The sequence below is a fragment of the Symphalangus syndactylus genome, chromosome 9 (assembly GCF_028878055.3).
Source record: "Symphalangus syndactylus isolate Jambi chromosome 9, NHGRI_mSymSyn1-v2.1_pri, whole genome shotgun sequence".
In the NCBI taxonomy this organism is placed as follows: Eukaryota; Metazoa; Chordata; class Mammalia; order Primates; family Hylobatidae; genus Symphalangus; species Symphalangus syndactylus.
This window is the reverse complement of record NC_072431.2, coordinates 82,752,054-82,776,860: the sequence shown is the minus strand read 5'-3', so window position 1 is coordinate 82,776,860 and position 24,807 is coordinate 82,752,054. Positions and strand designations below refer to the sequence as shown.

The 24,807-nt window shown below is 46.1% G+C and overlaps 1 protein-coding gene across 1 annotated transcript in view; it reads right to left on the bottom strand.

Annotated features, from left to right (window-relative positions):
* The window catches only part of PKD1L1 (polycystin 1 like 1, transient receptor potential channel interacting), a 177,506-nt gene that overhangs the window by 91,432 nt on the left and 61,267 nt on the right, over positions 1-24,807 (bottom strand). The window contains exons 17-25 of the mRNA XM_063609574.1: positions 22,314-22,535; positions 19,778-19,938; positions 16,849-17,217; positions 15,794-15,853; positions 13,071-13,247; positions 10,643-10,720; positions 7,488-7,630; positions 6,076-6,196; positions 3,869-3,980 (exon numbers count right to left, since the gene is read on the bottom strand). Of these exons, the coding sequence (XP_063465644.1) occupies positions 3,869-3,980; positions 6,076-6,196; positions 7,488-7,630; positions 10,643-10,720; positions 13,071-13,247; positions 15,794-15,853; positions 16,849-17,217; positions 19,778-19,938; positions 22,314-22,535 (1,443 nt within the window). The remainder of the gene's footprint in view (positions 1-3,868; positions 3,981-6,075; positions 6,197-7,487; positions 7,631-10,642; positions 10,721-13,070; positions 13,248-15,793; positions 15,854-16,848; positions 17,218-19,777; positions 19,939-22,313; positions 22,536-24,807) is intronic.

The window sequence follows — 24,807 nt, the reverse complement described above, 5'->3', positions numbered from 1 at the left end:
GAAATTGCAATAAGAATTACAAAATGCTTTGAGATTAATAAATGAAAACAACATTCTAAAACACATTGGATGCAGCTAAATCAGTGCTTGAAGGGAATTTAAAGCTATAAATGGCTATAAAGAAGATGCCAAATCAATAATCTAATTTTTCACTTTAAGAAACAAATGAAAAAAAGGAGAGCAAAGTAAACCAGAGCAAGCACAAGGGTGGGGGGGAAGAATAAAAATTAGTGTAGAACTGAATGAAATAGAGAATAGGAAAACAACAACAATAAAAGTCAATGAAGCCAAAAGCTGGTTTTTTGAAAACATCAACAAAATGACAAATCTTTAGCTAGACTGACAGACAAAAAAATAAGAGAGGGAAAAAGAGATGACTTAAATTACTAAAATCAGGAATGAAATTGATATCTCTACTGACCATATAGAAATAAAAAGGATTATAAGAGAGCACCATACAAAACTGTATGCCAAAAAAAATAGAGAATGTAGATGAAATGGAAAATTCCTAGAAAGAAACAAACTACTGAAACTGACTCAAGAAGAAATAGAAATCTGAATAGTAAAGATACTGAATTAGTCATTTCAAAATTTCCACAAAGAAAATGCCAGGTCCAAATAACTTTGCTGGTAAATGTTTATAGAAGAATCACTAGCCATCCTTCACGAAATCTTCCAAATATTTGAATGCAAAGGAAGCTAGGTGTGGTGGCACACGCTTGTTATCCCAGCACTTTGGGAGGCCAAGGTGGGAGGATTGCTTGAGCCCAGGAGTTCAAGACCAGCCTGGGCAACATGATGAAATTAGCCAGGCATGGTGGCATGTGCCTATAATCCCAGCTACTTGGGAGGCTGAGGTGGAAGGATAGCTTGAGCCTAGGAGGTCAAGGTGCAGTGAGCCATGATCGTGCCACTGTACTCCAACCTAGACAACAAATGGAGACCTTGTCTCAAAAAAAAAAAAAAAAAGAAAGGAATACTTCCAAATTGATTGGGGCCAGTATTATTCTGATACCAAAACCAGACAAAGACAACACAGGAAAAGAAAGAAAACTACAGGCCAATACCTGTTAGGAACATAGACACAAAAATCCTCAGTAAAGTACTAGAAATCAAATCCAGCACACAGAAAAAGATGTATACATCATGACCAAATGGAATTTATTCCCAGACTGTAAGAGTGATTCAACATCTGAAAATCAATCACTTTTATATAACTTGTGTCTTAGTTTGTTTGTGCTGTTATAATAAAATACCTGAGACTGGGTAATGTATAAAGAACAGAAATTTATTTTCACAGTTTTGGAGACTGGGAAGTCTAAGATCAAGACACTAATAGGTTCAGTGTCTGGTGAGGCTGCTCTCTGCTTCCAAGGTGGCACCTGTTGCTGCCTCCTCCAGAGGGGAAGAAGACTGTGACCTCACATGACAGAAGGGACAGAACGACAAAAGGGGGCCTATCTAGTTCCCTCCAGCCATTTTATAAGGTGACTAATTTCATTTATGAGAGCTGAACCCTTACGGCCTAATCACCTCCTACAGGCACCACCTCTTACTACTGTTGCATTGGGGTTAAAGTTTCAACAGGAATTTTAGAGAGGACACAAACATCCAAACTGTAACAAATTAACGGACTGAGGGACAAAAAACATATAATCGTCTCCATAGACCTAGAAAAAGCAATTAACAAAATCCAATACTTTTTTATAATGAAATACACACACGACAAACTAGGAATAGAAGAGAACATCCTCAATCTGATAACAGTTGTCTATGAAAGACCTCTAGCTAATATTAATATGAAGTGGTGAAAGACTGAATGCTTCCTCCTTAAAACTGAGAAGAAGACCAGGATTTCCATGCTTGCCACCTCTGTTCGGCATTGAATGGAGGTTCTAGTCAAGAGAATTAGGCATGAAAAAGAAATGGAAGACATCCAGATTAGAAAGAAAGAAGCAAAGCTTTCTCTAGTGACAGATGACATGATCTTATATAGAGAAAATCTCAAGGAATTTGGTAAAAAACTATTAATACTAACAAACATGTTCAGCAGGGTTATAGGATACAAGATACTCCCCAAACTGATGTACAGACTTGACAAATCCCTATGAAAATCCCAGTTAGCTTTTGTTTTGTTTTGTTTTTCTACCCCCTGCAGCAGGAGTCTGGAGCCCCAGTCTGCCCCAGCCAGAGCAAGGCCGGAGAGGCTGGCCGGCACCAAAGCCATTGTGCCATGCCTGTGCTGCTTTGTTTTCGCAGAAATTGACAGGCTTATTCTAAAACTCATATGGAAATATGAGACACCTGAAAGACCCAACCTTGTAAAAAGAACAAAGTTAGTGGGCTCAGGCTTTTCAGTTTCAAAATTTACTACTAAACTATAATAATCAAGGCAGCATAGTACTGGTATGAGGAGAGACATTTAGACTAATGGAATAGAATTGAGAATCAAGAAACAAACCTTTTAATTAGGTTATCCATTATAAAAATACAGATAACCTACATAAAAGTGGGTAAAGTACTAAGTAGATATTTCTTCAAGGAAGATACACAAAGCACAGGAAAAGATGCTCAACCTCATCAATTATTAGAGAAACGCAAGTCCAAACCTTAATGAGATACCACTTCATACTAACTAGAACAGCTGTGAACAAAAAGACAATAACCAGTGTTGGTTAGGATATCAAGAAATCGGAACCCTCATACCTCGTTAGCAGGAATATAAAATGGTGCAGCCACTACGGAAAACAGTTTGGTAGTTACCATAGGACACTGTGTCTACTCCTAGTTACCTACCCAAGGAAAATGAAACCACACACTCGCAGAAAAACCTGCACATAAATGTTCATAGCAGTGTGATTCATTATAGCCAAAAAGTGGAAACAACCCACACATTCATCAACTAATTAATGAATAAATAAAATACGATATGTTCATACAATAAAATATTATTCAGCAACAAAAAAGAATGAAGTACTGATATATTTTACTACATAGATGAAACTCAAAAATATTCATATGCTAAGTGAAAAAAGACAGTTACTTAAGATCATATGTTACATTATCTCATTTATATGAAATTTTCAGAATCAGCAAACCTGTAGATATGAAATAGATTTGTGGTTGTCTGGGGCCAGTGGGAGGAAGCTGGGTGGTGGGTAAAGGGAGTGACTGCTAATAAGTCAAGGTTTTCACCGGATGATGAAAAATTGTCTAAAACTAGCTTATGGTGAAGGTTGTATAATTCAATAAATTATTAAAACCAAGGAGTTGCATATTTTAAATGGATGAATGATGTGGAATGTAAATGATATCTTTAAAAACTGTTTTTAAAAAAGAAGAAAGTGAGGCTGGGCGCGGTGGCTCACACCTGTAATCCCAGCATTTTGGGAGGCTGAGGCGGGTGGATCACGAGGTCAGGAGTTCGAGACCAGCCTGACCAACATGGTGAAAGCCCATCTCTACTAAAAATGCAAAAATTAGTCAGGCATGGTGGTGCACACCTGTAATCCCAGCTACTCAGGAGGCTGAGGCACGAGAATCACTTGAACACAGGAGGTGGGGGTCTCAGTGAGCCAAGATTGCGCCACTGCACTCTCCAGCCTGGGTGACAGAGGGAGACTCTGTCTCAAAAAAACAAAAAAAAAGAAGAAAGTGGCTTTATAGGCTCTGAAGCACCTCCACGAATGCCATGCAAATATGAGTTAGCAGGATTGCAGTGATAGCACCCGGACTTTTTTATTTGCTCCATCTTGAGAAGATGAGTTCTTGACACGTTTTTGACGCTTGTTAACAACTTGGGGGAGAGCCAGCTCTGGAAGAAATACAAACAATGGCTAGGATGTCTGTGTGGCATTGTGTTACTCACAGGTCCTCGCCCAGACAGTCATTTCCATGGTAGCGGGGCAGCACAGTCACCACCACAGTGCACGGCTGGACCTTGGAGCCTTCGCCGTCTGTGATTTCAGTGGAAACCGCAACTGTGAGGGAACATGTCAGAAGAGGGCCATCTTGGACATGTGGGTTACAGAGCTGCTTCTTCACACACACACACAGCATCTTCTGGATGACTAAAACTGTGACAAGTGCTCACAAAGGGGCCAGGCTCCGGACCACAGGGAGCCCAGGGAGTGAAATACAAACTCGGCAATGGACTGTCAAGGCTTGGGGTTATAGTTTGACCAGTTCCTACATTATATATAGAAATTTAACAGGCCTAGAAAAAAGGTGAAGAAGAATTCTGACAGAGGGGACTTTTTAAAAGACCTAAGACCTATTTGGGGGACCCAGGAATTCCTTCATGTAACAGGTGTGCAGGGCTGTGGTGAGGGGACCTGCAGATCAGGCTCAGAGTGCAGGTGATGGCCAGATGCTGAGGGCCACAGGCACCGTCATGGGAACCACACAGAAAGATCGACGCCCAGGTGTGCCCTACGTATCTTTATAACAACATTCTCAACCTGAAACCCAGTGCCAAGGATTGGGGACTTAATTTTGGAGGTTAACACTTCTCAAGATGTGGTCTATGGACACTTGCAGCCCAAGCGCCAGGAATCTCGTCTATAAGCAAATTCCGTGCTCCATCTTCTCCCCACAATCCTGAGTCAGTGGATACTAGGTGGGCTCTGGAGGCAGCAATTTTAACAAATAACGTTAATAGATAAGGTTGGACCTATGCACGGATATAGAAAATCCAAAAGAAGGAGCAGTTTTTAGGCAAGACTCCACTTATTTTGACAAGCTGAGTCTGTGCCATACTCACTCATGCAAAAGATGGGACAAGAAAAAGTATGCATTAAGTATTTACTGTATTGTATTTATTTTGCTTATGTTCGCCCCCTTATAAATCTTGAGTTCAGGTATTCATAAGAATTGGCTGTACTGATACTGACAATTATAAACAAATACCATGGTTGTGAATGATTTGAGTAACATCACTAACCCTGACACTGCTCTGGGACTGTGACCTGAAATTTGGTCTGTAAATTTATGTTAAGAAATCTTTACTTTCAACACAGAGCTGAGTCCCTGGCCCAAGGTCCTTCTATTGGGACATTTGCCCAGCCTAGGTCTCACATAACCCTGTATGCAGCTTGACTTCAAGAAAACTCAAGATCAAACAGAGTACAAAGTCACTGTGATACAAAGCAGAGCACGATTATGAAGATCTCAAAATGCCTTGCTCAGAAGTTTTGCTCAATATAATTGACTTGTATCTAGAAGAAGGTGCAAGTGTTTCTAACTGAAGGTGACAGGCAAAGTTTCACGAAGAAGAAGAATTTCATCTTGGCTTAAAGGACAGGTGAAACTTAAATAAGTCAAGTGAATGAACTAGTTCAGACTTCAGGCTTTAATAATCTTACCAGTCCAAATCAAAGAAACTTCTAGATCAGTGACTCTCAACCTTCCCTGCACATCAGAATCCTCCAGGCATTTAAAAAGTAAAACAGAAACTTAAAAAGTCACCACTCCCCAATATTTTTATTTAACCAGCCTGGGTTTGCGCATGTCAAGATACCTTCCTAAATGGCTGCATGTCTCTTATGCTCAGCTGAAGCCAGTTCCAAGGGACTGGTTTAGAAGTAACCACAACCTCAGGAACAGGGTCAGAGCAGAAAGTTGTAAACACTGTGGGATTCATTTTGTTTTGAGGTTATGTTACTAACATGCTAACTCACATTCATTTACCCCATATTTTGTTCCTTAGGGGGACACCTTGATTTGGTTTCATCTATAATAAATGCAAGATTGACCAGATATGACATATTTCATTAGTAAATAAGAAATGTCCTGATTTTAAATATTTAATTTATATATGAGAAAACATTCTCTGGCATTTTATCATTTACAGTTTATTTCAGTTAACATTTAAGATATTAAAAACTGATTTAATTTATTGATATTACAAATGTTCTTACTGCACTAAAAGGTAGATGATAAACCTAAACTGAAAAGCATTAAACTGATCAAGGTGATTTTATTTTCTAGACACAGTTTCGTTTTTGAAAACCAGGAAAAAAGGTTTAGAACTGTAGGTCGGCACAGCTAGTGACTCCAGCTGGCACCATGGCTTACCTTTGTAATTGTCCAAGTGCTCACCAGCTGGCAACACAAAATAATACTGGGTGTCTCTCCCATGGTACAAAGTGTGTTTGGACGCGTTTCCTATCTGGTAACTAAATTCATAATGGAAGTCCTACGATCCAGTCGAAGGGAACAAAAATAGTATAAATGAACACACTGTGAATGACATCCCAATACATACACACACAGCTGAGCCTTCATTGTACCAAGGACGTTCTTTACAGCCAGGAAGAGGGTAGGTGACAGGTAAGCAGCATTCCCAGCTGCCCAGAGCCCTGGGCCCTGCAGGGCTGGCTCTCCATTCACCAAGCCCAAAGGGCTCCTCGAACAACACTGAGATTCCCCACCAGTGTCTGTGCCCTCTCCTTGCCCTGGAAGCTCCCCACAGTCACAAATCAGACTGTCACAGCCCCCTCAAGGTGAAGGGCCCCAGCTGCCCCTCAGCTTCCCCACTGCTGGGCATCACGCAGCAGGAGGAGCATGAGGGAGGGGTGGGGGTGCCTCAAGGGAAGGCCACGGTCTGGGCCCTCTGGAGGACAAGGGTGGGGCTTCCTACAGAAGGGGTCAGGCAGAAGGGCAGGGAGGTCAGTGTCCTGGCTGAGAGGATGGAAAGGGCAGTGCCAGGGTCACAATATCACAGGCTCCTGTCCTGCCTGCCCATCACCTGAGGCATTCATCTTTTTCATTTTTTATTTTTTTTGAGACGAGTCTCACACTGTCTCCCAGGCTGGTGTGCAATGGCACAATCTCGGCTCACTGCAACCTCCGCCTCCTGGGTTCAAGCAATTCTCCTGCCTCAGCCTCCCAAGTAGCTGGGATTACAGGCGCCTACCACCACACCCAGCTAATTTTTGTATTTTTAGTAGAGATGGGGTTTCACCATGTTGGCCAGGCTGGTTTGCGTTCATTTTTTTAAATCCATCCTCTCATTTCACCCTCACAAGACCCTGAGCAACAAAATCACAATGGTCTTCTCCGTGGCCCACAGAAAGAGTGAGTGTAAGTCCGTGTTAGAGATGTGCCCTGGGAGGGAAAGGGCCAGACTCTTCTCCTCATTTTGGGTCACGTGCCTGCCTTTTTCTTGGGGGCAGCATTAACGGAGGCCCCTGCTCTAACCAGGCTGCAGGACAGTGGATGCCCTGCCACGACTCCTGGTGAGCAGGCCCTTGTCTCTTTGTGAAATTCTGAACCTTCTCAACCAGGGGGCCACTTTGCACTCTTCTCATTAGTGTGTGGGGAAGTCCATTCATGCCTAACCAACTTTCCAACATTCAACTGCAGGCTGAATTCCTTCACAGAGGGGAAGGACATCACTGTCCATTCCTACAGCACCTGTGACTGCTGTGACTGCCAGGTGCCACTGTCTGGGGTCTCTCACGACAGACATGGGGTTGTCCACGTACCGGTTTTCCAGACATGCAGAAGACACTGAAGACGGTGTGTGCCTCCAGACCATGGTGGGGCTGCACCTGACAGGCCATGTCCCGTGGAGCCGGGTTGACTGTCAAGTACAGCTGAGCTTTACCCAGTAAGCCATGCTTCGAAGCTAAAGAGAAAGATGAAGCAGCGGTTTCACCCATGATGGAGAATTACAGCAGCATAGGAATAAGTTTTTATAGATAAACCTTACAGCAGGGGTTCTCAAAGTAGGGTCCCCAGACCAGCAGCATAGGGCTAACCTGGGAATTTGTCAGAAATGCAGATTCTGGAGCCCCACCCTCGACCTGCTGACTCAGAAACTGAGACTCAGTGGTAGTTTTCACATACCCTTAGCGAATTCTGAAGTTCTGGGGTTTGAGAACCACTGCCTACAGCATTCATTAACATAACAAACACTCACTGGGTGGGGCAGGTACTATCCTAGGCCCTGGGGAGACAGTGGGAGTCACATGGCAACCACCCAGACAGAAACCAAAGCCTAAGAGAGAGATGATGCTAAGAGACCCATTACCCAGCAAAGCAAACTTTCTCCATTCTCCTGGATTCTCTCAAAACCTTAGCCACATACACACATAGGTACAGCATCGTTGAATGTATAGCACCAATACAATTTTATATTTTGTTTTATTAACTATATTAATATCATAACTATTTTCCGTGTTGACATAGAGCATCCAAAATCACTGTTGTAAATAGCAGCATAAGATGACATGGAACAGATACACCCTAATATGCACAACTATTATCCCCAACGATTAAACATTTTGCTTATTTTCCATTTTCTGATATTATTGATCACCCCATAATGATGATTCTCATACATATAGTTTTTAAATGTTTAATGTATTTTTCTTGAGATGGATTATAGAAATGAAATTTACATGTCAAATGGTTTAAAATCTTGATGATCATCATTCTCATCACAACAGCAGGTACCATCTGTTGAGCCTCTACTACACACCAGGCGCCCTGCTAGACACAGTTCCTGTATTATCTTATTTAACAGTCGCATTAACCATGGAAGACAGATCTCCTAACAAAAGTAAAACCCAAGAAAAAAGGATGATGAATCCTGCCTGGCTGACCAGGGGAATCTCCACAAAAGAAGACACATTTGAGCGAGCAGTCTTGGGGTATCAGTCTTATACTGGGCTTACGAAGGGATGTGGGGAAAATAATGGGCATTCCAGCCAAAATAACCACAAGGAAAGACTTAGAGTCACGAGGGGGCCTGGTGTTATCCGAAGAGCATGGGAAGAGAGGGCAGCAGTCAGCGAAGGTGTGCAAGGCCGAGGGAGATGAGGCTGACAGGAGACCTGGAGCCCGAGTGCACCACCTGGCAGCCAGCCCCTGACCAGGCCCGTGGGCCATGGAGAGACTCTCATGTGTCTCCTGCACCATTAAGGAATATGGCCCAGCTAAGAGAACTGTCTTTAGACTTGTCACTTGGGCAAATTTCAGAGGCAAAAGAAAGAGATCCAGCCAAAGGCAAAAGGTATTTGTTGAAACAAAAGCAAATGCTGCCCATCTTGTACCCAAAGCAGGGACCCAGGGCTAATTGTTAAATGCTAAACGTGGAAGGGGCAGGCAGATGTTTATAGAAACTGTGAGAATCAAGATGACCCTCAGGGATCTCACTGAGCCCAGCCCAGCCAGTTCTCAGGAGAAAGTGAACCTCAGGTTTCCCACTTGCATGGCACAAGAGTTCACACAGAATGCAAGTTTGCAAATTCCTGGTAGGTTTTGATTAATGCAAAACTGTGGATGTTGAACCAAACCTATCTGTAGATAAAAATTGTTGGCTGGGCGCGGTGGCTCATGGCTGCAATCTCAGCGCTTGGGGAAGCCGAGGCAGGTGGATCGATCACTTGAGGTCAGGAGTTCAAGACCAGCCTGGCCAACATGGTGAAACCCCGACTCTACTAAAAATACAAAAAATTAGCCAGGCATGCTGACAGGAGGCTGCAATCTCAGCTACTCGGGGGGCTGAGACAGAAGAATCGCCTGAACCTGGGAGGCAGAGGTTGCAGTGAGCTGAGACCATGCCTCTGTACTCCAGCCTGGGCAACAGAGCTAGACTTCGTCTCAAAAAAAAAAAAAAAAAAAAGCCGGGCGTAGTGGCTCACGCCTGTAATCCCGGCACTTTGGGAGGCCAAGATGCGCGGATCACAAGGTCAGGAGATCGAGACCATCCTGGCTAACACAGTGAAACCCCGTCTCTACTAAAAATACAAAAAATTAGCTGGGCGTGGTGGCAGGCGCCTGTAGTCCCAGCTACTCAGGAGGCTGAGGCAAGAGAATGGCGCGAACCCAGGAGGCGGAGATCGCGCCACTGCACTCCAGCCTGGGCGACAGAGGGACTCCATCTCAAAAAAAAAAAATGGTTAAGTCCACTGTGCTTGTCATATGGAATGAAAACCTCTAGAAATGTGGGAAAATGGTCTACAAGTTCCCCAAAACGATGATCTCAGATTGAGGTAGGCATGGAAACGCAAGAAGGAATGCAGAGCAAGGGTAAGGTGAGGCCTGTGGGTGAATTTCAATGAACATCAGCTGCACAAAACAAGCAATAACACCATTCTAGGGTTTAAATAGAGAGAGAGAGAGATTACGGACAGATTTGCAGGAAAGGAATCAATTTGTACAGTTGTCTAGCATAAATAAGATATATATGTATTTTTGTCTGTTTGTTTTTGAGACAGAGTCTTGCCCTGTCGCCCAGGCTGGAGTTCAGTGGCCCGATCTCAGCTCACTGCAAGCTCCGTCTCCTGGGTTCATGCCATTCTCCTGCCTCGGCCTCCTGAATAGCTGGGACTACAGGCGCCCACCACCACGGCTAATTTTTTGTATTTTTAGTAGAGACGAGGTTTCACTGTGTTAGCCAGGATGGTCTCGATCTCCTGACCTCGTGATCCGCCCGCCTCGGCCTCCCAAAGTGCTGGAATTACAGGCGTGAGCCACCGCGCCCAGCCCTATATATATGTAATTTTTTTTAAAGGCAGCTGCTCAGTCTTTACCCTGATGTAGACCTGCACCCCATTCCTCAGGAAGAGTAAACTTACAGAGACGCAGCAGGACTCCTCATCCTCTCATAAATGCAACTGACAATGTAACATACCCACAGACGCTTGCAGGACGTACGTCTCTCCACTGCTCAGAGAGTATGGCTTGATTGTCACCGTCTGTTCTGTAATACCTGCAGAAAAGACATGGCTGCATGGTGTAAGGAAGGGATCCAGTTTCAGCTTTCTTAAAGACTTAAATGTTAGACCTAAAACCATTAAAATCCTACAAGAAAACCTAGGCAATACCATTCAGGACATAGGCATGGGCAAGGACTTCATGTCTAAAACACCAAAAGCAATGGCAACAAAAGCCAAAATTGACAAATGGGATCTAATTAAACTAAAGAGCTTCTGCACAGCAAAAGAAACTACCATCAGAGTCAACAGGCAACCTACAGAATGGGAGAAAATTTTTGCAACCTACTCATCTGACAAAGGGCTAATATCCAGAATCTACAATGAACTCAAACAAATTTACAAGAAAAAAACAACAACCCCATCAAAAAGTGGGCAAAGGACATGAACAGACACTTCTCAAAAGAAGACATTCATGCAGCCAAAAAACACATGAAGAAATGCTCATCATCACTGGCCATCAGAGAAATGCAAATCAAAACCACAGTGAGATACCATCTCACACCAGTTAGAATGGCCATCATTAAAAAAGCAGGAAACAACAGGTGCTGGAGAGGATGTGGAGAAATAGGAACACTTTTACACTGTTGGTGGGACTGTAAACTAGTTCAACCACTGTGGAAGTCAGTGTGGCGATTCCTCAGGGATCTAGAACTAGAAATACCATTTGACCCAGCCATCCCATTACTGGGTATATACCCAAAGGAATATAAATCATGCTGCTATAAAGACACATGCACACGTATGTTTATTGCGGCACTATTCACAATAGCAAAGACTTGGAACCAACCCAAATGTCCAACAACGATAGACTGGATTAAGAAAATGTGGCACATATACACCATGGAATACTATGCAGCCATAAAAAATGATGAGTTCGTGTCCTTTGTAGGGACATGGATGAAACTGGAAACCATCATTCTCAGTAAACTATTGCAAGGACAAAAAACCAAACACCGCATGTTCTCACTCATAGGTGGGAATTGAACAATGAGAACTCATGGACACAGGAAGGGGAACATCACACTCCGGGGACTGTTGTGGGGTTGGGGGAGGGGGGAGGGACAGCATTAGGAGATATACCTAATGCTAAATGACGAGTTAATGGGTGCAGGAAATCAACATGGCACATGGATACATATGTAACAAACCTGCACATTGTGCACATGTACCCTAAAACCTAAAGTATAATAAAAAAAAAAACTAAAAAAAAAAAAATAATAAATAAATAAATAAATAAATAAATAAAAAGACATGGCTGCATGGAAACGATAGTCAGTGGTCTCAGGGACAGAGGTCACACAGAGTCCTTGGAAATGGGCTCTACTCTTCCCCCAGGGGTGAAATTAACATAGATACTAGTGAAACATGACACTCCTGCTTGGAAAGGTTGCTGGTTACTGCCTTCTATAAAGAGCCTCTCCTGCCCAACAGAAGCATTACTGAGGATGGTCCATCCATCCCTGGCTCAGAAATGACACTAATGTCCCAAGCAACAAGAGAATTCTGTTAAGATCTTATTTATATGTTTATAATTATGTTCATGTTTAATTTGGCAATTTTATAAATCATACTATAAAGTATGATTAAGGAATTTTGAAGCTATTTTTAAGTCTGTAGAATACTGGTTATGGACAATTTTTAACCTGGGTGTAACTGCTGACCGTGGTGACTGGATTACTTCCTTAGCAGGGAGAGGCTGACCTCACACTACTTACCCTGAAAAAAGGAGAGATCGGAAATACAAGATTGATGGTCTAAACATGGACAGTTTCTAAAATTACAATCTTAAAATAGTACTTCTCGAAATGCTTCAAGGAAAGGGTGAAGGGAAAATTATCTAAAAATAGTGTGAAATCCAGATCCCCCCCAAGAGGTCTGTAGGGATGACACAATCACATGTATTACCACGAAAGGGGGAAATCCAACAAATTGAGCAAAACCAGCATGTCTGGGCTGGGAAAATCCATTAGAAATTCAACTGCTGTTCAGGAGCAGCTTCATTTTGACCAATTCATGTAAATCCCTGACCACCCTACAAAAGGTTGTCACAGAAAAGGCTGTGCGCACCAAGGTGTCTGGGTGCACAGAACGTGCAGCACTTGGCAGTGCCCCTCTTCCCCTTTGGTCTACACACAAGATGCTCCTGGTAGCAACAGATGCTAACTTTACTTTTGTTAGAAGAGTCTCAGGCCATAGTCCATAGAGGAACAAGCACAAATAGAAAAGGTACCACAATTCTAAATACTTGTCTAGTAAAATGAAAAGTTCAGAAGAAATTGAGGGCTGATATCTAAAAGCTACAGAAACACTGCAAATTGCAGGGTACAAAAAGGACATTCATACCCGAGGACGAATAGCCTTGGAAAACTGCTCGGCCCAGCAGGGCCTTGGGCCAGTCAATCATGAGGACAGGCTCGGCTCTGCCTGCAGACAGGGAGGGGTCCACCAGGTTATCCCCATCTCCAGGGCTCTCCTCGGCACTCAAGCTAGGTCCTGATCCTGGAAAGCTGGTGTCCTTTTCTAGGAAGATAACCAAGCCAATAGATGTTAAAGAAAAAAAGTCATGATGATCTTAAAGCATTAGTGATTCAATGCTGATATTAATCACTATTTGTACTATTGCTGGATACCGCATAGCTAATATGTCTTCAGCAGCTAAACATAGTCAAGAGATGTACTTTGTTATCATGTAATTAGTGGTCCAAAGGCATCTTCCCTCCCTCCCTCCCTCCTTCCCTCCCTCCCTCCCTTCCTCCCTTCCTCCCTTCCTTCCTTCTGCAAGATTCATTATGGTCTACTAAGTCCAGGTACTAGTCTAGAAACAGGAGACACAGCATGAACCAGATCAATGGTGTCCTTGCTATCTGGAGTTTAACAGTGAGGCAGTCCAAAAAGTAAATGAGAAAACACATAAATAAATAATATAAAGTCGGGTAATGAAGGAAAGAAAAGCGGGGTATACAGAGGAAGAGAGAGTGGTGTGGAAAGGGAGTCCTTTTGAGATGGAGGTCAGGGAGGTCCTCTCTGAAGACTAAGACTAGAAGGAGCTTTTCAAATATCTGAAGGAAGGAGTTTCCAGGTTGAGTAAAACCAAAATGCTGTGGGAATGATCTTCTCTAGTGGTTGGCAGGTGGGAGGGAGGGAGGGAGGGCAGGCAGAGGAAAAACGTGGCTGGAGGCATTGCCAGGGTCACATCATGCTGGGTGCACAGCCATGGGCTTTTGTCCTGAGTGCCCTGGGAAGCCACTGGAGGGACCTGTCAGGAGCGTGGCAACAGCCTGGTTTGTGGTGAAAAGAGTCCTCTGGCTGTCATGTGATGAGATGACTGCAGGCAGCAGGAAGAGAAGCAGCGAGGGCAAAGGAAGGGCTCCTGCATGGTCTAGGCAAGAAGGAGTCGCTGCACTTCACTTAGGCTAAGGAGGCTCCTTTAAGACTTGAAACCAAGGTTACTGAAGCAAGATACAGTAATAAAACACAAATGTTGAGGGGTCAGAATTACTCCTGCAAGGAGGAATAATTTTATAAATGCAATACAAAGGCAGATCTTTCTTCATTCATTCAGTTGTATTAATTAAGCACCTACTGTGAGTATGAATGTGAGCCTCTACAACAGATTTGCATGTGTACCGTAAAGTCTTTTAAATGTTCTGCATGATGATATTTTGATATACTGAAGAACAAAATGAAACAAAATTGTTCTGTCCAAGAAGAGAGTGCTTCTCCTGGGGCTGGGGCTAGCCAACTCTTAGAGATTACAAAAGGCCCAGCCTGCAATGTGTCTTTGATTTGCAAACTGACCAATCCAGAACCACCCCCAGCAAATCATCCTGGGCAACTAGAGACCACCCTTAGGCCTAGGATCTGCGAAATTAAACTAGCTGATGCTAAACTATTCACCCAGCCCTGCCTTGGCCTTGCCTTTCTTTCCTGTGGAAACCCCAAAAAAGACCTTGGCTTGAGTGCTCCCCTTGCTCCTGTCTGCTGCCTCCTGACCTCTCTGCAGCTTCCCCATGTGGGCTTGTGTGGCCTGCCATGCCTCTTGTCTCTAGGATCTGGGAGTATTTTCTTTGTTTTTCTCTCCTCTGTGGCTGCACCTGACTGACCATCTCATCCAAGAACAGCATGACACACAGGAAGGAACGTGGGAAGGGCTGGAGAAGCCGTGGAGTTGGAAGCAGCTGAGGAGGACTGTTGAAGGAAACACTGCCGCAAATCAGAGGAATAAATCGCTCATTCATCACCCATTATTCCCTCGATAGATAAATCCTTCGCTCATCAGCTATTCATTCATTCATCAAATAAATCATTTACCTACTCATTTGACAGATAAATCATTCACTAGACATCCATCTCTTCACTAGACAGATAAATCAGTCACTCACTGATCATCCATCTGTTCATTCAATAGATGAATAAGTCATTCACTGATCATCAATTCATTCTACATGTGTTTACTGAGTGCCAATGTGCCAGGGACTATGATCCATCTGAGAACATAGCATAAGCTGGCCATGGAAGCTTTCCTGGAAGAGCTCAGAGCAGAAGACAGAGACATAGAAGAAAGAGCCACTAAGTGCCAGGTGCCACCTGCTTCCCAGAGGAGGGAATAAATACTGAACTGGTGTGTGTGCGTTTTGGGGCAGAGCAAGGAAGGTGGGGGGAGTGGTGGTCCTTACAAGACAAGCCTGAGGAAGACTTCCCAGAGAGAAATGGAGCCAGACCTGAAGGAGGAGGCTCGCTGAGCAGATAACTTAGGAAGGACGTGGAGGAAGGCATTTTTGGCAGACGACACTCCATGACCAAGGCATGGAAGAGCTGGGATGCTCCTCCTTGGGCCTGGGGCTACTCTTGGGATTTTGGAGCATAGGGTGAGAGAAGGGCAGAAAGAGGGGAGCTAGAAATAAAGGTTTGGTTCAGACCGTGCCATGTAAGAGTTTCAACTTTTCCCTGTGATTCCGTGGAGCTCTCAGTGGCTGTGTAAGGGAGCAGGTGGGAAATCCAGATTGCAGAAAGGCTGTGGAGGAGAGCTGAGTGGAGAGAGGCAGCAGGCATAGAAGCACAGTCACCTGGCTGTCTTCCTCCCGATGGTATTGCTTCTTGAATATCACTGTAATAGGCTTCAAAATCTATATGAGAGGACAAAACATAATGTTTCTTTTAAAATCACAGAATCCTCTGAAATTAATAGCAGCTCCCCTGATGGGTCACATTGTCCTGTGGATTACAAAACATCCTCAGTGGGGGTGTCTTCCCTCCCTCATGACAGCTGGGCAAGGAATGTTTCATTGCCCCAGGGCCCCAGGAGGAGGAGATGGAGCTCCAGTAGGTGTGTGGTTTCTAAGAATAACCCAGCAAGTAAGTTGAGACCAAGGCTCACATGTGGGTCTCTGCCTCCACACCCAGCATCCCTCCTCTCTTCAAGCGAGTCTTTTACTGTTCTTTTAGAGAAAATGTCTCACTCTTTTCTTTTAGAAGGAGAGAAATGGACATAGGAATGCCCTGCTACAAATGTCGCCTCCTGTCCCCTCAGCCCTCCTTTCCCAGAGGCAGAGGAGTTCACAGCGGTCCCTCCAGCCAGCCAGCCAAGTCTGGGAGGCCTGGAGAACAGTTGAATTGACAAGAGCATGCAGAGCATGAGACCACCATCACCCATGAGTAAGCAGCAAAATCAGTAAGCAACTGGGGACAGTGACGGAGAGACAGATGCCAGGTCAGAGCTTTTCTCACTATTACCTTTTCTCTCCATTTTTTAAGTGCCAGAATGGTTTCCATCCCCCTGAAACCCAATGACAAAGTGAAGCAATTGATCCCAGGGCAGGGGAGAAGGATGAGGAAGCCGGTGTGGAGTAAACAACTACTGTAGCACAGACACTGCACACACGGGACCTCACTGCAGCCTCAGAACCTGCCATGGGTTTGTCATTTTCCCAGTTCAGAGACGAGAAATCTGAAACTCGATGACTATTGCACAATCAGCAAGTGGTGGGTGTGAACCTGGTGCTCTCTGATTTAAAGGCCCATATTGATGTGATCTCACACCTTACCCACCAGATTCACTGCTTCCAAAGGTAACTTTGGTGCCTAGACAAGAGGGATGACATGCAGGAACAGTGGCACTTACCAGAGAGGTGAGGGTCAGGGCTGTGGGTGGGCTGACTTCTCTCAGAGGGGCCAGTCATCAGGGATCCCTTGCTGTGTGGCCCTGGCTCTAGGTCTAGCGAACCTTCCTCTGGAGCCTCCCCCAGGACTGCAGAGTCCCCCGCAGCAGGAATCCAGTAGACTCCAGTCATGGGCTCTGTGGGGGTTCCCCTTGGAGCTGAAGGGGCAGGCTGGCCAAGGGTCATGGGTGAAAGTTCCCGTGAGAATGGTGTGGTCGTTGCATCAGGATCTGCAGTGCCAGGCTCAGTGGGCAGCAGGTTTAACTGTGATGACTTTGAAATGGCACCAAGTCCCAGTGAGCCCAGCAGCCCCACTACTCTGCAGAAGGGAACTTAAGCAAACGTTTGGCAGTGTTAGAATTTTGCAGCAAAAATATAAAATATTTGCTTAAAAAGTCTACAGACTATATAAGGATGCTATGTTATAAACAAATCTGTTGTGAATTTGAAAACCTACACTTAAGAGATACAGGGCACAGAGTGTGGTGTTGGAGTGTTCTGTGTTGGCGTGTTGGCCAACAGCAGGAAGCACATGTATGGAAGTAGAAGGCAGGATTCACTGTGATTGCACCTGGCATTTGCTCCTCCCAAGTCAGTGGGGAGGGGTCTGCTGAATCCTATGCACTCCCAGGCATGACTTATTCATGGGTATTCTAGAAAAAACTTGGGGTGCATGGGGTTTCTCTTAATCCTCACTCCCCTACCCGCCAGTAAGTGATATGGTTTGGATGTTTTGCCCCTCCATGTCTCATGTTGAAATATAATCCCCAGTGGGCCGGGTGCAGTGGCTCACGCCTGTAATCCCAGCACTTTGGGAGGCTGAGGCAGGCAGATCACAAGGTCAGGAGATCAAGACCATCCTGGCTAACATGGTGAAACCCCGTCTCTACTAAAAAAAAAAATACGAAAAATTGTCCGGGCGTGGTGGCAGGCACCTGTAGTCCCAGCTACTCAGGAGGCTGAGGCAGGAGAATGGCGTGAACCCAGGAGGCAGAGCCTGCAGTGAGCCGAGATCTTGCCACTGCACTCCAGCCTGGGTGACTGAGCAAAACTCCGTCTCAAAAAAAAAAAAAAAAAAGAAATATAATCCCCAGTGTTGGAGGGAGAGCCTGGCGGGAGGTGTTTAGATCATGAGGGTGGATCCCTCACCAATGACTTAGTGCCCTCCTCGCTGTAATGAGTGAGTTCTTGCTCTGAGTTCGTGGGAGGTCTGGTTATTTAAAGGAGCGTGGCATCTGCCCTGCCGCCTCGATCCTTCTCTCACCATGTAATGTGTCAGCTCCCTTTTGCCCTCCACCATGAGTAAAAGTTTCCTGAGGCCTCATCAGAGCAGATGCTAGCACCATGCTTCCTGTACAGTCTGCAGAACCATAAGCTAAAATAAACCACTTTTCTTTATAAATTACCCAGCCTCAGGTATTCCTTTATAGCAGTGCAAGAAGAGAATAATACAGCAAGTATCTAGTATAACAGTTTTCAAAACTGCTGTTAGAATTTATGATAAAGGATCAGGCTGGGCGCGGTGGCTCACGCTTGTAATCCCAGCACTTTGGGAGGCCGAGGCGGGCGGATCGCGAGGTCAGGAGATCGAGACCACGGTGAAACCCCGTCACTACTAAAAATACAAAAAATTAGCCGGGCGTGGCGGTGGGCGCCTGTAGTCCCAGCTACTCGGAGAGGCTGAGGCAGGAGAATGGCGTGAACCCGGGAGGCGGAGCTTGCAGTGAGCCGAGATTGCGCCACTGCACTCCAGCCTGGGCGACAGAGCAAGACTCCATCTCAAAAAAAAAAAAAAAAAAGAATTTATGATACAGGATCAATAGCAAAGAAAAAAATGCCATGAGCATATAAATGACCTCTCAATAAAGCAAGCTTTTACTTGCAACCATGGGAGAGACATATCTAGGGGCCATGATTTACTTTGCTGAAAGTCTAACCACTGTATGTTTCCACTGCAAGTTCCTCTGATCTGTTCAACATGGGCTCTGATTCAGAAAAGTTCAATTTACCCAGAAGAATTTGGAATGCCTCTCTGCCAAGAAGGGCACAATCACCCTCTATGTCTTCATGTCCCTGTGGCTGCTCAGGCCAGCTATACCCAAAGCTCTACTTGTGGAAGCTTTGAATGGCCTCATGGAGGGGATCTTTAAGAAACGTGAAGGTCAGCGGGGGCTTGGCACCAGCTCTGTTGTAGGAGCTGGCTCTCCAGCTCAGAAATAAAGCTCCTCTGTTTGCCATTCAGAGCCACCTCTCTGATCACAAATAGTGCCAAGTGAGAAATCAGTCTCACTCCTGGTTCAAACCTTCGTGTCCTGCAGCACCCAGTGTCCTGACACCAGTGCCTGGCACGCTCCGACACATTGCATTTAGCCCTGATACCACTCTGTGAAATAGTAGGATCCTCATCTTTCACCCAAGAAAATTAAATCTTAGAATTCCTTAAAGCCACCAGCTGGTAGTGTGGGAGCAAGGACTGGAACCTTCCATCCTGGTTCCTCTGCTCGTTCCTCACTGTGCAGCTGGCCCAAAAGACAGGTGAGGTGGTGAGAGACACAGCCCTCCGGGCAGTGTGTCACATCGCAGGTCCTTCTGAACTGTGGCTTTAGCTCAATAAAACTGCCTATAGGGATATTGGGCACAGCCTTCCATATCACACTGAGGTCAGAAGCAGCCCTTGAGTGTGCTGCTCTCAAGTGTTCACACTGCTGGTGCCTCACAAGTGTTCACACAGACTGTAGAGGCAAGAGGGGCTGGGGAAGCATGATGGACCGTTCACCAGGCAGATCAGACACACTGGGTCATACCAATTGTATTTTGCAATATTTTAGCAATCTCACAATAACCCTGAGTTTTTCCCTCAGAAAACAAAATAAAGCCATTAATCCTTTTTACCTTCTATCCTATTCTTTTCTGTTGCATTGACTAAAAAGAGATCCCAGGAATAAGACAGATTAGGTATTTCACCGCAGTCCTCACACATAGCTTGAAGAGAGAGTTCGTCATTCCAGTTGACGAAGGTGTCTCTAAAGCTGACCCAGGAGATGTGGACGAATCTGAAATATATAAATTGGCTTGAGATCTTAGGAAAATAATGTGAGGGTTCTTTGGTCACATTAATTCATCTTAGGCATATTTAAATCACCCTACTTTGGATCTTTATTAAGGGACTTCAGTAGCAATGTCACAGCACATATGATGGCACATATGGAGTGGCCAACACTGTGCCAAGCTCGACACTCGCGTGATCTGCTCTAACACTGTGAGATCCAGTGAGGCAAGGACACTGCCACCCTACAGAGTTCAGAGAGGCTGTGCAGCTTGTCCAAGTCACACAGTGGTGAGGGCAGAGCTGGACCTGGCCAAGGTCCTTCTGTTTCCAAGCCTGGGCTCTGGCCCAGCTCTCCACACTAGAGCAGTTGCCACCATGTGATCCCTCCTCGCTGCCTTGCTTCAGGGCTTGCTTCTACCAGCTGCAAACCCATCCCCTCCCAAACCCTCCCTGTGGCCGTCCACCTTTGTGATTCCCACATAGCCTCAGATGCTCACAGAGAAAGATGTCTCCACTGCCTCGGCCCCGTCTTTTCCCTGTACAGGGTTGTGGGTCATGGGCAGCTCACACATCCCACGCCCACAGCCCAGCGCCCACCTCCCTTGGGCCTGCATTCCACGGCTGCCTTCTGTCAAGCCCTCTAGTCTCTTTGCTGACCCAGCACTTTCCAGAGTGCACTTTTATGGTTTTTCATAATATCTCGGGTGTGGTTTGGGATTTAACAGATTTATTTCCTGTGGGACTTAGGAGGGTTTAAAAGGCCAGGTTGGTAGATACTCTGGGGTATGTGTGGTACGTGGTGTCTCCCATGCAAACATCCTATACCCTGCACCTGATGGCCCACGTCTCAGACCATGGCCTCAGCACTCGACTCCCAGCACAGGGCTGAGGAGCCATGGTGGGAGAGGCCACACAGCATCCTCGCCTGGCACTCGGCCCAGGTTGTGTGTGTGTGTGAAAGGGTGCATCTGTGTGGGTGCACAGTGGGGTGATGGGGGTGCAAACGGACATGGGCAAAGAGAGGTCCCTCCAGCCCCAGACCTCCTGGGGACATCATCCACATAGGCCTGGACCTTCCTGACAGGATCAAAAGATCCTGAGAGCTTTGGCACATATTGAAAGACTATTTTAAAATAAATTCTGTAATTATGAGTAGCAGAGGTATATAGTACATTACATTTTTGGAATGAAAGTATTTAATTTGTTAAATTTAATGATTTAAATTGTGCCCCAATTGTTGTAGCCTTGTACCTGGCATTTCTTCACTTTTAGTACATATCCAGAGCCTCAAATAACAGTCAGTAGTCCGGGCCTGTGGGGGCCCCTAGGCAGTGCTGTGTGACCTTGGGGCTCACCATGGCATGGCCCACTCTTATCTACTGAGCCTTATTTTCATGGCTGTAATCTTGAAACTCTGAATTCCAGTCCGGGGAATGACCTTCAAAGCAGTCTTTCTGATCTCTGAGGACAGCAGATTTGCTTCCTCCTCCAGGAAGCCTTCCCAAACCACCCAGCCCACAAATAGGACCATAGTAACTGCCCAGCCCCCTTGCCCCTACCATCCATGATGGAAGCAGCTCGATCTGCCCGGGGCCTTCCAGGTGACATATAGGGCTATGGGCAGAGGGTCAGTCCCAGCACTGCTTCCTGGGTGGGTGCCAGCTTGCAGCCCCCATGGGAGAGTGTCCAAAGCAGGTGGGCCTGGGCTCCTGCTCCATCCCGATGTTCACTTACATAATGACTCAACCCCCTTAGGGGAGGAGGCTGGGAAACAGCTGCAACTCACACCCTTCCTGCACTTGGCTCGGTCCTGGTATCCTGTGTTTGGTGTCTGGGGGCTGCACTACACCCACTGGTGCTGTTCTGGCCTCAGCACTACAGGGGTTCTGGTTTTGGGGCACAGCACTTCTTTGCCTCTGCATCTTTCACAGTCTCAGACATCACAACTGGGCCCACACTGCTGTCCCCTCCACCCTGTGATGCTTCGAAGGCCTGGGCAACGGCCTTGAAACCCCTGGCTGGGAACTTGATGGCTTTGCCTCCTGGCTTCAGCCCCAAGCCTCAGGACGGTCCCGGATCTTTCGGGCAGGTGCTGTGATGGGAGGGCTCCCGCTGAGGTTCCACTGGGAACCCCTGGCTGTGCCAGCTTTAGCTAGTGTGCTTGGCTGTCAGATGCTGCCCAGACATCAGCCCGAGAGCGGGGACTGCTTCCCCAGCCACTTTCTGAACAGTCTTCTCCTCCTCCTTCGCAGTGAGAATCCTGTATGGCCAAACTCCAAACTGCTTGCTGTGCACAGCAGATTCCTTTCACGGATGCTAGCACCAGGTGGGAACAAACACTTGTGAGCTGAGCTGTGCTGAATGCAGGGCAGGTGGTACCTGAATGCCGAGTCAGGGTAGGGGGACAGGAACACCCGGGCCTCAGAAGAGTTCCGGCCACCGCTGGAGACCCTCAGCATCACAAGGAACTGATCATAGCTGTCACTGAGCCACTGTGCCTCAAAGGAAACAGTGGGAGCCGTGGCGTCCAGTTGGTGTGCACTGGAGGAGTCGAAGCAGGGATGTGCTGGGGAGCTGGCGGTGGCACATTCCCAGTGATACCTGTTGGAGAAGTCATCGGAGTGGCTGAGGGGAGCATCAGGCAGAGTCAGGGACTACCCTGTGTCACTGCATGGGTTTTCCCCAGGTGAGGGGGACCACAGGGGACACGTTCTGGGAAAGAGATATTGCTTCCCACAGTTTCTCCTATAAGTGAGGTGGGAGGTTGTAAAAGTGCAGCAGCACCACCATCTGACTCACTGAGGCCTGACTCCAGACAGCCTTGTTTCTGGCCGTCCCAGGCTTCCTACCCCTTCTCTGCACACAGCAATCTCCTCTGCTCACATCACTGCCACTTCCCATGTCACACAGCTGTGCTGCCCTCAAGTATTTCCCAAACACTGACCCCATCCTCATGACAGCTCCATGTGACAGACAAGAATGCCATGTGAGCCCACTTTTAGGAAGCAAATGCATTTGGGAGGCCTCAGAGTGTTTCCCTGTAGCACAGCTAGTGAGGGGTCTGTGAGATGGACTTCAGGCATTTCTCCTCCCAGTCTCACAGTCTTTCTGCAATACAACAATTGCCACACCTAACGAGATAAACATGGCTGCTCTGTCCAGGTCAAGCAGGAAGGTGTCATCCCCAACCTTGAGCCAGTCTTGCTCTAGCTCACAGGCTGTGCAGAGCAACTGCCCCTGTGACTTAGCTGGAATATTCTGTACTCCCAGGGAACAAATTGAGCTCATTTCAGCAGCCACACATGGAACTCTTGTTTTTGGGCACTGTGCTGGTGCTAGGGCATGGGGATGTGAAGATGAGTAAGACACAGCCTCTGTCTCCTTAGGTTGGGTGTAGGGAAGTCTGCAGATGGCTGAGGGCTTTCCCAGAGCATGTACATGAATCAAATTGGTGAGTCCAAGCAGCCTTTTGCCTCCTCTCAACTCAAGAAACACCAAATCCCACACCTGGAATACAGCAAATATGTGTGATCACAGGGGTTGGGAAAACAACGCAACTCATCTATTGCTTGATAAATAAATATTCCCTGACTAGCTACTACGTTCCAGGCACGGGGGATATGTCAAATAAGAGCCCTGCCCTCCAGAGCAATGACCATAGTAAGTAGCAAAGGCTCGATGTCAGGAGTGACTACTGTGAAGAAAGATGCCATCAAATCAGGGTAGGATCTGTCATTTTGAAGTCTCAGTGGGGGCCCCACTGGGAAGGTGATATTTGAGCAATGAGTGAAGGGGCTGATGGCAGATGTTTGGTGAACTGAGTGATGAGCTGCAGAAGGAACCCTTGCTGTAAAGAGCTGAGAGAGATGCAAGCTGGGTAAGTCCAAGGAGGGGCAGGAAGGGCAAATGGGCTGCGCAGTGAGCTGTGGAGGCAGGAAAGGACAGCTGAAGCTGCAATGGGTTGGGAGAGGTCATATCGGCCTCATTGGCAGTGTGAGGACTTTGGCTTTTACTCTTGAGTAAAAAGCGGGTGCTGGAGGGTCGAACTGTGAAGTAAAGTCTTCTGTTTTAAAAGAATCTGTCTCCAAAAGGAGGGAGGGTGGGAGGCGGTTGAGGGATGAGAAATTACCTAATGGGTACAATGTACAGCATTCAGGGAATGGTTACATTAACAGTCCAGACTTTAACACCACCAATGTATCCACGTAACAAAACTGGACTCATATCCCCTAAATCAAAAAGAATAAAAACCAATAATACTAGTAAAAGAACCCATCACTGCCTTGGAGACAGGGCTGCAGGGGAGGATGGAGTTGTGGAGACTGGCCAGGAGATCTTATGGAGATGAGCCCCAAGACCCTGGCAGCTCAAACCAGAACATACCGGGGGTAGGGGAGGTGGTGTGGAACTGATGTTTAAGGGAGGGCCAAAAACAAAAAGAAAAAAGAAAGAAAAAGTAAAAGATGCTGGTAAAGATTTTGGCCTATGGCCGGGCATGATGGCTCACACCTGTAATCCCAGCACTTTGGGAGGCCAAGGCGGGCACATCACTTCAGGTCAGGAGTTTAAAACTAGCCTGGCCAACATGGTGAAACCCATCTCTACTAAAAATACAAAAATTAGCCAGGCATGGTGGCGTGCATCTGTAGTCTCAGCTACTCAAGAGGCTGAGGCAGGAGAATCGCTTGAATCCGGGAGGCGGAGTTTGCAGTGAGCTGAGATCGAGCCACTGCACTCCAGTCTGGGCGACAGAGTGAGATCCTATCTCAAAAAAAAAAAAAAAAGAAAGAAAGAAAAAAAGAAAAGAAAAAGAAAGAAGATTCTGGTCTGAGCAACTGGAAAGGTCCTTCCATGGGTACAGAAGGCAGGTGTG